Here is a 15,000-nt window from a genome sequence, read left to right as displayed (position 1 = left end):
CAACATCGACGGGTGTGGCTGAGGTGGTGTCCAACCGGAGCAACTGCCCGAGGGTTAACCTCAGGCAGGCTATCTAGGTAGGTGCTTGGAACATCTCATTTTAGTTATCTATACATCTAATTATCTGTCTATCTATCTATCTATATGTATACAATTTATTATATTAATTTTGTGTTTTTGTTATCCTTACTGTTATCATTGTTTTCATTAATATTGTCATTATATTGTATCAACAATCTAATTGCAATAAGAAATAAAAAATGTAAAAAAAACAAAAAAATCAAGGAATATGGTAAACAGGTGAGATCAGGTAGGAACAGTAATTGACTCTTTAGCAAATAAAGCCCTTGTAGAGCCATCTTTGTGTACACAAAATTAATAAACTGAAAACACAGTGGATATGGTTTGTGTGTTTGCCCTGCCAACATCACGGTTTAACAGTCTTTTCATCTTGTGGTTTGCTCTCACTCTCTTTGCCATTTCTCTACTTTAATGTGGAATTCCCTCTCTAGTGTTAATGTTCTTTCTCCCAATTAAAAATCTTGGAATTACTACTTCTCCTCTACTAAACAATTATCTAAATAATATATATACATTTTTCTTCTTTGCTTTCTTATCAGAGCATGAGGCTGTGATGAGATTGTCTTCCAATTCAACAGAGATTCTGATTAAGGCAGCAAAACAGTCTTTAAATGATTCCTAAACCAATTTTCACAATTTCGGAGATGTAAAATTCTATTCTGGTTGCTCTCATAGCACCAACAACAATACAAATAGTGGTCACAAACAACAAATTTATTTATCAATAAAGTATTATTCATTGGCCTTAAAAGTAAAATTCTGATAAAAATAATAAATATGACATATCTAAGTACAATAGATGAAAAATTACCAGATACTAAGTGACCATGCATATAATACAATGATTTTTATAAGAGTAGATCCACTTCTCAAGAGCTGATAATAGTTAACAGTTAGAAAGCAAATGAATGTGCTAGACATCAAAGGTCATATAGCACTATAGGTAGGTATAGTAACAAAAAGGGTAAAGAAGGGGATTAATGGATTAATTATTAAATATGCTACACATCAAAAGTCATACAGCAATTTAGGAAAGTATGGTATTGAAAAGGGTGAAAGGGGTGAGTGTAAAGAGGGAGTGTAGATGAGGTAAGGTAGGAATTAAGGAAATGGGGGGGGGGGGGTTAAGGGTGGTTAGATGAAATAGAGGAAAGAGGGCTGTGAGATATTTCAATGTAGAACTATTAGGAAACAATCAACAAGTGATAAGGGTATAAAAGGTGTTAGAGAAGGAGGGATAGAATTCAGGGACTGAGACAAAGGGTTCAGGGTGAAGTATAAGGAATATCAGGAAGGAGAGAATGTAGGGAAGGACAATGTTGTGCCAAAAGGGAGTCATATGTGTATCCAGAATGGAGTGGAAGGGATACTGGGGAAGAAAAGGGGGTTGGTGTAGATGGAGCAAGGGGCCATGGGGTGTTGGTAGGGAGGGTGGGGAAGGTGTGTTGGGGGAACAAGTGAAGGAGGATGGATGTTAGAAGTCAGAGTGTAGAGGGAATGGGAGCTAAGAGATTGCAGGATGGATGAGGTAGTTGGATGTTATCTTGGGCCATGATTAGGCACCGAGGAAGTAGAGATTGGAGAATGGCAAAAGACTTTGACTACGAGAGTGAGGGGGTAGAAATGGGAATGTAAGGAGTAGGAAGAAGCGATACTAGGGGAGATGTAGAAACATCTTGGGGAGAAAGGGAAGAGGCAGAGTGAAAGACAACATTGGAATAGAGAGCAAGGGAAAAACCTTGATGGCTTGCTACCCACCAGGTCTTGTGTAAAGTGAGGCCAAAAATACATTATAAGAGCTACAAATTGGCACACGCGTGATTGCTCAGGGCAGTTTGAATGACCATATTTGGGTTGGACACTAGAGGGCAGAGGTTGAAGAATGACAATGCTTGGCTGGGTGGCCAAAACACCAACATTACTGACATTGACAAGGGAAGGGTCAATATGGTCCAACATGGCAGGACTCTCTGCCATTATAAACTTTATGAGGGAGGTCATTCTACGGAAAGTAATTTTGGCAATACTGGTGTAGTACATTCAGCAGCCTCTAAGGGAATAGTGTAGCAAAGTACCAATACTGCATCATAGTCAATAAGACAGACAAGCAGGTAATTTTTACAGTCTGGCCGATCCTTGTTGTGAACAGGGCAATCAGCTCGGGAGACAGAAATAGTTCCAGTAAAAAAATGAAGGGAGGAGTAAGGTTGGGCAGGAATAGGTTTGCCAGTGACAATAATCAGAATAGATAATGTATGAGCTTGGGACTCTGATGTAAGTGTGACGAAGTATGAATGATTGGAATGGCTTTGCCTAATTATTTTTTGAAACATTACTGGAAGAGGACAGTATTGTCGGAGTAAGGGGCTGTAGGGGGAATTACAAAAAATCAATCCCATTAAGCTCAAAAGATTTGTAGAGGTGGAAGTAACTAAAAGATGGGAGGAAGAATGAGTGGTTCTGTGTGAGGTAGTATTACAGGGAGATAGAAAATAAGGATGAAGAGTAGTAATAAGTAGGGAGGAGGTTGAAAATGAAGAATACTGTGGAGGCTGAGGACGTAAAGTTAACCCACTAATGCCAGTATATTTTGAAGCCGAAAATAAAAGTTTCCAGGCGGCTACAAAATCGGCATGTGGGGCTGGCCCGGACTCTGCCTGCTGCTGAGTCAGAGTGCGAGCCCTGATACAGCATCACACTGGAGGGACGCCTGGCAATTTTTTTTTTCCGGGTGTCTCATATGAGGGACATCCGTCATAAATGGGTTAAAAATGTTGTTTTCTGAAGATTAGGTAATGACCTGGGTGGGTGACTTACAATAGACTGAGGAGCTGACAGAAGGTATTGAAGAAAAGGTGGTACTATTAGTGTTAGACTTATGATCAAAGGAGAGCCAGGGATCAAGGGATCAGAAAAGTTAAAGTCAGTGGGGCTAGTTGATAATAGGGCAAGCCTCAATGCCGCTAACAAGGGTACAATATCATTATTGGCCATAGTAAGCCTGAAGTATGTGGGGAAGAGAAATAGTTCATTCCCCAGGGTCCCTATCTGAGGGTAAAGGCTAGGTAAGTAAACAGGGGAATACTGTGCCCATAACTCGATGAGACTATTCAGGATTGACTCAAAGCCAGACTTTTATCCTTTCAACAAGACAGAACAAGAGGTAGGAGAAAAAAAGGAAAAGGAAAGGGGAAGAAGAATAGGCTAAGCAAGACTAATTGAGCAGAGGGCCTCAGTCTCCATCTCATATGTCCCCCCCATGCCATAAATGGGCATGGGATTAGGGAGCTGATAAAAAGTAAGGCAAGCAATGGTCAATAAACACAGACCAAGACAAACCATGCATAGATACTCCTGTTAGATAAAAATCCTGTTCATATAAAATATACTGTTGTAATTACAAATATCAAAAGCTGATTCATAAAACTGTACACTCTTATTAAAAAACAATAAAAAGTATTCTAACTGTTACTGTTACATGGATGCATAATTTTCTGAATGACTTTAAATCAGCTCTGATTTCATTATCAATATTGATACTGACAACTTTTACTCACAAAGCATTATTGAATAAGAACACATCTTTTCATGGTATCACTGGAACAGCCAAATGTAAACTGATAATGTTAAAATATCCAATCATGATAAACATTTCCTACATTTTTGATATGAAAGGAGTGTGACTTATCCAACAATAACTAAAAGAAAATGAATAACTTTAGTAGCTACACATGAAATAGAAACTTTGACTTTCCAACTATTTTCCTCATAATTTATCCTAATATTAATTTTCCTTTGCATGAACTAGTTATTGCCTAATAATAATGTAGTCACCCTAGTATTAGCTGACAGATTATTTTTCCTCCTCTGCCTAATATAGGCTACTTAATCCCTAACACCTTTTTCTAGCAAATGAAGCCTTACCTCAGATTCATCTTATATTCTTGGCAAAGTGTGTAGCTGAACTTTTTATATTTCCCTAGGTAATGTTATAATTTTCTAAACCACAAGAATAAATAATGTTTCTCTAGCATCAGATAGTAAATGTTGAATATATAGGGAAACCCACTATATAAGAGACAGAGACTGTGTCAGAAAATGCATAGTCGAGTAGTCCACGTCAGGCCATATAGCGCGTCTTAGCAATGGATTTTATTCCTGCATGGAACATTCAATAAATCAATGGTAAAGAATGCTAGATATCATATTATGGCACTGGGATGTTTTGCTTTGACGTTTTCTTTTTATTTGTTGCAGCCTTGTGCACCATGCTCTCTTGGTATTTATGGCATGGAGTTCTCTTTTTCAAGGATTATCTCCTCAACATAATAAGTATAAAAGGAGGCTGCCCATTATGAAAGATACAAGCAAAGAAGGCTTCACTAACATTGTTTCAGTAAAAATTGCAGTTTTCAGGAGACTAACCCCATCAAATTAGGTTCAACTGTAAGTGTTGTTAGATATGTGAATAATAGAAGTTTCATATCTGATTTTCCTGGTACCAACAGCTTTAGTAACACATAGCTGATCTTACTTTTTGGAAGGAAATCTGTACAACAAGCCTCACTCACTCATATGCATGATGCATCCCAAGAAGGAAATGGAAATCATTTTCAAGTTGGTCAAACAAAATACTTCAAGGAAGGATAACACAGATATATATTATGGAAACCAGGAGTGTGTGAAAATCCTACTATTACTAATTTGGTGAAGTAGTAGAAGGGAAAAAAAGGGAAAATTGTGGAGGTAGTCCATAGTAAGAAAAGGTAGTGAGAGGGAAGAATGAATAACTGGAATACTTAATAAATTTGAACTGCTGTACAAAACTCAGGATTTGTGTCCAAGTGCTATTATCAATTTCATACTTATTGGCAAAATTCAACTCCTAAGGGTTCCAGTATTGAATTCAGTTCAATAAGCAACAATTCACATACTTACATATATTCATAAGACAAGTATTTTTCAATTTGCCTTATAACTTTTTAAAAGTTATTAAGGTTTCTTAGTTCTAATACCAATAACTTTTCTCTAGTAACTATTCCTACTTCCTATTCTCTTCACTGAAACACAATTTCAGTGTCATCAAGATCAAGAAAGTTTTCATTACCTGCCATCATAAAAAAGCACATAGTATCCAACTGCTTCTTGAGCATAGCAAGAAATAAATTAGCATAATCTACTATTTGACCTCAGTTATAAATATCAACACATAGCTATGTATAACTTTTGTTTGGTTAACCCATTAACGACGGGTGTCCCACATATGAGACACCTGAAAAAATAAACATTGCCGGGTGTCCCGCCAGTGTGACGCTTTATTGGGGCTCGCGCTCCAACGCAGCAGCGGGCCGCGGCAGGCGGGCAGGCAGACTCCGGGGCATCCCCACCCGCCGATTTTGTAGCCGCCCAGAATCTTTTATTTTTACCACCATTAATCGGTTAAAGAAAACATGAAGTCAATAATGTTCCCAAAGATTCACACTTACATGAGATAGTTTTCTTTTGTAGTAATTATCAAAGTGTTTTGTATCCTTTCCAAGCTTCTTTCATGTCAATTTGACTCTTATGGTAAATAGGTAAAAGATCTAAATCAGGGGTGTCAAATTAGCAGCCTGCCACACTCCTATATGCGGCCCTTGGCACAATAACTATTTCAGTCTTATAGTCAGCCATATTACATGATTAATGAAGCCTTAATGACTTACACAAAGGGGTCAAACTAATGGCCCATGGACTGAATGTGGCCTTTGTGATGGTAATAAATGGCCCACAGGGTGACAAGAATCCTTATTAGCCTGTGAAAAAATTATCATCATGAAGGAAAATGATATATGATTAATATACTGAGAATTCATAAATAAGGTTTATTTCATAATGGTAATATTTCTATTTATATTGCTATTGTTAGCAATACCGCTATCATAATGGAGAGAAACAGATCATATAAAATGAAAATCCTTAAACGGCTTTAAAGCAAGAATGAAGATAAACATTTTACACAGAAGAAAATCACTTTGCAGTTATTGAAAATTAAAGTAAATGATGCAAGATGCATGGTAGTTTTTGTTATGCATGTATGACATAGCAAATTAGACCTCTTATGTTTAAATGCTAAAATGAAATTGTATATTGTACATGATTAATGCACTTTCTACTATCGATGTCATTATTTAAAATTCAATTAGTAAATTTTTAGGTACAAGTAAGGAATATTAATAATGTAATCCTGGGAGCCAGTTATGTACCTTTGTTGCCCCTGAAAGAAAGTAGCTGAGATGAAAATTGGCCTTCAAAGAGTTTTGAGTCTGAAACCCCTGATCTAGGTGCTTATATATCAGGTGAGAAGAAAGATCATCCTTATATTTAAAAACTATTTTCAAACAATTCCTCACAACTTTTTCTGCTATGGTTTCCACCTTGTTAATTTCTGTTGAAAATCATAGACACATGCTGTAGGTAAATAATATGATTAAGTTTTCTATATCTTGGAACTGCTGTATAGACCCATTATAATGTGATATACCATAATAAATATATATATATATATATATATATATATATATATATATATATATATATATATATATATATATATATATATATATATATATATATATATATATATATATATATATATATATATATATAATATAATACGTTTAATCTGAGATTACATATGATATTAACTGATAAATAACTATAAATAATACCACAATCAAGGCATTTTGAGATAAAGATAAGACGAACCTGAAAAAGAATGGAAATGTCAACATAAACAAACCTCATTTCAAAGGAAGAAAATGTAGGCACTAAAAGGATACATTCATTATAAGGAGATAAATCCAAATCCAAGATCGGAGCAGTGTGGGCGTACACTTCACCAACACACTGGTGACTCTCTGGATATCGCCGATATCTGTTTACTGAACGACCTGTACAGAGTAATTAATTATAAGTATTTGCATGCATTCTTTCTTCAATATTTGTATATCCATTAGGCATTCATATCTATTATACATCTGTTTTCAGCACAACTATACTGAGGCACACACCTTGAGCAGAATAAAGGAGACCTCCACTGTGAGTGTACTTCATGCGAGACACACGGCTGGGACTCACTTGTTTGCTCTCCCACTTCCAGGGACGTTCACCTACACACCAACAGACTAGGCCTTCACCTGTGCTTGCCATCATCACACCTGAAAATGTAACAGGAACCTTATTCCTTAAATCTATTCAAGGTTTTCTTACCATGTGATACTATGTAAGATTTACAGTACAGAAACTGTCAATCAAGTAGTTAATATTTTTCTGAAAACTGATTCAGCTAATACACGTGGATCTAAATAAAATCATTAAGATTTGGAAACAGTACTGTGGATTATTAAATTTAAGCTTGAGTAACACCTGTGAAGAGAACTATAAAAGAAAGCAGAAAACAATATTACCAACTAGTCTATGACTGGTTATTTTTGTAAAGTCTAAGGCATATCATGAAGAAATTAGAGGTTCAGTTTTACCCAATAATTACATAACCATATACAGCACTTGCTAGAGGAGGTTCAGATCTTAATCAAATTTCCCATTCATGTGTACCTTGTATCAGATAGCACTAAAAATTGGGACTTTCATATTTAGTAATTTTCTTCACAACACATGGAGGGCTAGATTCTTAACTGCGTAGTTCTAAGGTTAAATAATGTATCAACAAAGATGAAGGATTTTAAATGAATTAAGTTCACCCTATGATTTAACTCAACAGGTGCGTGTCCAGATTATTTTAAATCAACGTATCTTCATATGTAGGTCTAAAGTATACTTGAAGGTTTATTGTAATCTCAGTTTAGACCCATTCATCATATGACCCAGATGATTAACCAAATTAGACAATGCCAAATGTTTACATCAGAATCACACACAAAAGAGTTCATGCTTCTTTGATTTGGGAGATATTTTCCTTCACGAACAAACAGCATGAGCATTATGCTTACTCAACAATACTCACTAGGATAACCCTGGGATACAGTGGTGTTGTATGGTTCCGGGGAGGGTGCTAGGCAAGTCACAGGTGGTTCTGTAGTGAAGGCACACAGTGGACGCCCATCCACGCTGTTCACTTTCACCTGACCAACAGACGACCCAGAAACCAACACAGGTTTCCCTGAGCCCCATGGCCATGATCCATCCAGGAAGCACAGGTCATTTATGCTGTCCTCATGTAACTGGAAAATAAAGGGAAACAACTATTACTGCAAAGGTATGAAGTAGTAATTATACTGCTATGAACAATTATATGTTAGATAATCCCCTCATTAAGACAGTGAAAAACATTTGCTTCTGTACAATTTTCTATTTATGTTATCATCTTCATACTATATAATAATCAAACATCTCTAATAAAATGGGGACCTGGTCACTTTTTCCTATTAAAATCCTAAAATTCAATTTAATCTACAAGAATGCATTATACAAAATAATACAGACCTATACTTGATGTTATTTAATCCAAGTCTTATCAATATTACAACCAATCAAAACAAAATTAATTCACAATTTTTCAACTGCTAATTCCAAAGCCCAGAGGTAGTCCCAACAAAATTCAAAGTAAGTGATGCATTATTAAGCTAAGGAAAGTTGCCACTTTGTAATTTCTTCTAATTCCACGCAAGTGAACAATCGAAGTGCCAAAGTATTTTGCTCATCGGTTGGGCTGGTAGATAGGTCTCTATTGCAAAGTCAGGTAAACAGCAGAGTAACAAATGCAACTTATGGCATGCTTAACCCACTAGCGATAGTTTATTTTGAAACCGAAAATAATAGTTTCTGGGCAGCTTTAAAATCGGCGCGTGGGGCTGGCCTGGAATCTGCCCACTTGCCGGCCATGGCCCGCGACGAAATCGGAGTGCAAGCTTAGATCCAGTGTCACACCGGCGGGACGCCTGGCAATTTCTTTTTTTCACGTGTCTCATATGTGGGACACCCATCGTAAATGGGTTAATGACCAAAATAATAGCAAGACCAAAATTGATGGAGCAAAATTTAAATGACTAAAGAAGATTGTGCAAACAATCAAAAACAATTTACAGAATTAACTTGATGTGTATCATTATCAAAATATCCCAAAAGTACAGTTGTACAATAAAACTAATCTGTGGCAAATTTGTGTATAGTCTGCCTTTTCTTATCATTGGATACAAATAAAAGAAAAATATTTATTTTAATCACATTTGAGGGTTTGCTAATTTACTATCAATTCACTTCTAACCAATTCTATGTCAGCAGTATACCCATAAAAGCTTAGTAGTATATATGCCTTATCATCAATAAGCTGAAATGAATTCTTGCCAATGCAATTGCTAATGCAGTTATAGAACTGAATGGGATACATATGATGTACCATGTACCATCTTGTTCTAACATGTAAGAGCATTTAATTATAAATATAATGACAAGAAGAGAAACACCTACTGTTAAATATCTGATCAGCTATCAGTATTGCTTTCTTAATAGTACAATTCATTTTCTGACTTTTACAAAAAGAAAACATATCAGATCCAATAACCTTTCCCCATATAAGTAAATTTCATTAATCCATATCTAGTAATCTATGACTAATAAGCTTAATGTAGCAGCAACATTTCCCTAATAGTACAAGAAAGGTAATGAAAGTGGCCTACACTCAAATAACAATACACTACGCACAGCAAACCATATTAGATTTTTCCTACATACACTTCTAGGATTCACCATCTTCACAAAACTTTCATATGACTGCTTTTATAACCACAAGGTAGCCCTCGACAACAAAATCTAAACTCATCCACTCATGTTGAGCCTAAACCATGATTCTTAAATACAGATATTTTTAGTACTGTACAAGGGTTAGTGTGGTCATACAGACTTGCAAACTTGTAATAAGGATGGTGAATTTAGAACATATCTAATGCAACAACTTACATCATAGATAAAATCAAATGGCAGTGGCATCCTGAGATCCAAAAGGGTAATCCCCCTTGCATTAACTGTAATGCAGGCAGCTAGATAGGGCTGACCAGGGTGCATCACCAATGGTTGCCGACCTTCCCCTGGACTAACACAGTTATCATATGCCAATACAGGAGTTCCTCTTTCCACATCCACAATGCTGACTTTCCGGGAGACAGATGTTGCAATGACCTGCAGTAAACATAAGGAAAATACTATGCACACTAACAAATAACTACAGTCTCATGACAAGGAAATATTATTATTTCTTTGTTACACAAAACTGCAAATCTCAATATAAGCATTTAAAGAACAGGTAGAAGAAAATGTTAAGAATTTTAACTAGCTATAATACTAAGCCAAAAAGGTTTTATACATATTCAGCCAAACAAACATTTCTGTCCATCTTACCTTTGATCCATCAGGAGAGAAGGTAAGGGCATTAAGGGCACGTGCCAAGCTAAGAGTAGCAAGAGAAACTGTGCGCACTAATTCTCCTCTTAGGGCACTTAGTATTGCTATCTCTCCATCACTCCCACCAAAAGCAAACGTGTACCGATCCTGTTAACAATTAGACGATTGTTAATTTATAAATTCATATAAATAAATGCTAATTTATAAATTTGCATTACATCTTGAATTACAGATACTTATTAAAATAAAAATAACAATAAACAGAAATTACATCAAAATAAGCTAAAGAAAAAATGTATCAATAAAAATATAATCATACCATTGAAGACACACAGATATGATTCACATTTCTCATCTTTCTAATAGCAATTTAGTTTCAACATAGTAAACCAGTTTGATAAAATCTTTACATTTTGTGAAAATGATTATTCAGTCTAAGCATGGACTGGTTCCTTCAATGCTTGCACCTGTAGGCAGATTTTCTTCATAACTGATATCTAAATAACTTGAATTAATAAAAAGTTAAATCAACAAACCTGTTATCATTTTTAAAGACCTCCTACAATGTTCCTGTTCTCTACCATTTGCATTATTTACAAAACAAAATCATTGCTAAGAATCATTAGTTGTAGATAAACAAACTTTCATTTAGATTACCCAAAGAAATGCATGCCCAAATTATTTCATTAAATAACATTTGGTGTAAAGCAAATTAGGAAAAAATAGAAGACAATATATTAAGAGGCTGGTTTGGGAAATATATCCAACAATTTAAATAGCCAAAGAAAAGAGAGAAAAACAATTGTTCTAGAATAAGAGAAATTATCCATAATTTGAAAATCCCAAGCTTGATTTATATCAAAAGGAAATATTTCTTAACTTGTGATCAGATTAAATGGTTTATGTTTCTTTCCCTATGGGTGGTATTGGGATATTTTTTATCACTGACACATCAATTGCACTTCTTTATTCTTTTTTTAGATAATTCACCCACTTCACAAGACTAATAAAGAAAGATATGAACAAGGTCAAGATATCAGTCACTTGAAAAAAATAATGTAAAGACAGTATATCTTCAAATATTCTTTGCATAAGCAATATTTTTGATGACCAAAGGTGATACATGAAATATAAAAAATTAATGTTTGACAGATAAATTAAACCATTTTTGAAAAGTTTCGGATTCTGAAGCAGGAGCTCCTTCATTTGTGTTTTTAATTATGTTAAAATGATAACCTGTTGGAGGAGAGGATAGGGGTAAATCAATACCATTTCTGATTTAAATTAATTGAACAGCATAGTTTATGAGTAACAGGTTAAGAACCATCCACATAGTTTCAGAGCAAACACATTTCTTACAATGATTTGCAGTGCAGTCCCCCTTGGAACTCAATGCTCAGAACCTGGATGTTCCCCTGGAAGCAGAGGGGCTAATGATCATATAAGGAAACTACTACCAAAGTTATGAACTCTGATTATTGATCCAGCAAAGACACTGCTATATCCTATCAAAGATATTGTCATGTGAATGAGATTAACTTTCATATGAATACTACTGGTAGGAAATATGAATAATTTCTTTGTACAAGTTACAGGGATTCATTTATGCAACATATTGTCTTGGTGAAGTTTAACTTTTTTCTTTTCATGTGAAAAAATGTCTCAAATCACAACATAACCACAAAATTTAACATAAATGATAAATATGTGATAAATATGTTATGTATGTTATGTTACGTGATTGTATTTATGTTATGTGATTGTGAATTTGAAATAAAACATCAAAATATACTGTTTAAAATAGATGCAAAATCATATAAAAAGAATATTCCTCATATAAACTGCCACAAATCACTGTAAAAATCTGTTGAGGTGAGAAACAAAACTATATAGAAGTACACATTGGAAATATAACTAATATAATCAATAACATATTTGTGAAATTTACAATATAGCAAATGTTATTATCCTAACCCATGCACTACTCATTGCAGTGCTGTTTTGTTGATTCTGATTACAAATAGATGTCTTCACAAGAACATTTTTTTGAATAAAGAGTCAGTTAGTAAGCTGACCTGACTTTATGATTACCCCATTCCTTGAATTTTCAGATTTTTTTCTATATTACTATTGTAATTCTTGTCATTATTAATAATGCTATCGACAATAGTAATATGTGAAATCAGGTTGGCCTATTAACTGACACTACTGGAGCCATCTACATGTAAACAAAATAAATAAACCAAAACCAAAATTGGCTAGCTATGAATGTAACATGTTAAGCACTGATGAATAATCTATATTAGCTTTTCTTTTACACAAGGCACTTACATGATATACTACTACTTTTACTGGTAAATATAAATATGAAAAGAGAGAAACCAAGAGAGAAAAAAATATCATGATATTTGTTGATAACATCAAAACAAATCAAATATATGGGAATATGAGCATACTAATGGTATGGTAAGACTTTTTGAAAAGTTTAGATTATATATATATATATATATATATATATATATATATATATATATATATATATATATATATATATATATACATATACATATATATAATGATGACAGGATTTAATCATTTGTTCTCTACAAATCACATACTTGAAGTACCTACTTTTATTAACCACAATTCATACTTGTAAGAACATGAAATTAAAAATTCAGTAAAATATCTGGTACTTGAAATATATCCATTGCAATTTTACATTCTTTGGGAATCACTCAAGAAGTAGCTTCTTTTTATTTCTGTCTTAAAAACACTTCCCCTAAAAGTTACTGGAACAACTAGAGAGTAACTATAAAATTCAATAAATTTACCTTGGGATGGAATGCACAGCATACTGGAGAATTACTTTTCTGGTGCAGAAACTGCACGCTGCCCTCCTCCTGCATCCTACTGCAGTGTCTATTGCTGCTACTTGCATCACAACCACAAAGACAGGTGGGTTGTCAGGCACACCCTCAACAACTTAAGTTCCTCTTCATTCTGTAAACTGTATCAAATGAAGATATAGAAGATATAAATGGTATAGATGGAGACACCAGTGATCTATATATATATTTCTGTGAGATTTCAGCAAGTGGTAAGATACCCTTGGTATCAATACTTCCACAAGACAAAGACACAGCAAATGATATGTGTATAAAAATATTATCTCCACTGTTTATGATTTACCAAAAATTAATGAAATGTGCAGGAAAAATAAATGCAGTCCTATTTTATTGGACTATCCATGGCCATTTTCATTCTGCATCTAATCATATTATGTGAAATAGTGCTTGCAGTATAATTTGAAAGGATAGCATATACCAGGCTTTTTACAAAACCTACATTAATTCTGCTGTGCAAGTTATATGTACAGTCATATTAATTTTCCATAAAAAAATCAGTGACATTCAAGTACCTTTATCTATCACTGGCTCTGATTTCTATCAAATCTCGAATAGTGTTACTTTCTAGTTATATACATTTATCAATAATATCATACAAAAACTGTTCTATTAATACAAAATCTTTCACCAAAGCTGTCTATCTAATAAATAACATCAGGAGAGGATAATGATTAAAATGCTACTCTAAATCTCATATCAAACTTGGATAGAGGAGACATTATGTAAAAAAAAATATATATATCTTCACCATTTTCAGTGTTTCTTCAAAGATAAATAATGTTAATTATCAAGAAGATATTTGTGTCTTGCATTATCCACTACAAGTCTGCCAGTGGCAGACTGTCTTTTGGTGTATTTGCCAATAAAATTTTACACATAAATCTAAAAGAAAATTGAGCTTGTAAAACTCCTTGGTAAATTACTGTTGAATAATTACCTTGTCCAAGCACTATATTGCCCTTCTACAAATGGCATTGGTTTGTCGGCATATGCCAAAGCACTGAAAGCAGAGCTGTGGTGATTAGACTGCAAAACTACCTTTGAGTGGCTGAAGGCCTTCCAGCAGAGATTAACCTAAGTTTCAAGTTCATTTTGACTGTATATGAGTGATAAATATGATAAAAAAGTCCAATTTTGAAAGCCAGTGCTGATATCTGTCCACCATTTTCCTAATGGTAATTATTTGACATTATTGCTACAGCCTTAACAATGAAGAGGATCCCTTCTCAAAAGTCGTAAGTTTACTGATAAGATGATACATAAAGATTTAGGTAATTTTTCTGAATACCTTCATATAAGAATGATTGCAACGATTTTGGTATCAATGAATTCCTCCTACTTTCTACTATCTAATTATATCGAAATTGTATCATAGTGACACCCCATTAGTGACAATTTTGGCCCTGATAAGAGGAGAGGGCATGAAAGGTCCTAGGGAAATTGCAGGGTACAATATGAATGAAATACAGTAAATACATAACTCATTCCTTTCATGTTCTCACCTGCTACCGGGGCCAAGAATGTGGGGGCTTGGGTGGGGGGTGTCCGTGACATAATCCCTACATGTGTGAGTGTATTAGAGGGTGAGAGGAGAGTCCATCAATACCAAAAT

The 15,000-nt window shown here is 34.5% G+C and overlaps 1 protein-coding gene across 1 annotated transcript in view; it reads right to left on the bottom strand.

Annotated features, from left to right (window-relative positions):
- The window catches only part of LOC113823642 (uncharacterized), a 17,297-nt gene that overhangs the window by 1,614 nt on the left and 683 nt on the right, over positions 1–15,000 (bottom strand). The window contains exons 2-7 of the mRNA XM_027376322.2: positions 13,314–13,489; positions 10,477–10,626; positions 10,039–10,257; positions 8,087–8,303; positions 7,134–7,280; positions 6,903–7,013 (exon numbers count right to left, since the gene is read on the bottom strand). Of these exons, the coding sequence (XP_027232123.2) occupies positions 6,903–7,013; positions 7,134–7,280; positions 8,087–8,303; positions 10,039–10,257; positions 10,477–10,626; positions 13,314–13,388 (919 nt within the window). The 5' untranslated portion in view covers positions 13,389–13,489. The remainder of the gene's footprint in view (positions 1–6,902; positions 7,014–7,133; positions 7,281–8,086; positions 8,304–10,038; positions 10,258–10,476; positions 10,627–13,313; positions 13,490–15,000) is intronic.

The sequence above is a fragment of the Penaeus vannamei genome, chromosome 8, assembly GCF_042767895.1.
Source record: "Penaeus vannamei isolate JL-2024 chromosome 8, ASM4276789v1, whole genome shotgun sequence".
NCBI classification, from domain to species: Eukaryota; Metazoa; Arthropoda; class Malacostraca; order Decapoda; family Penaeidae; genus Penaeus; species Penaeus vannamei.
The sequence above is the reverse complement of the archived record's forward strand: the minus strand, read 5'-3'. Positions and strand labels throughout refer to the sequence as shown.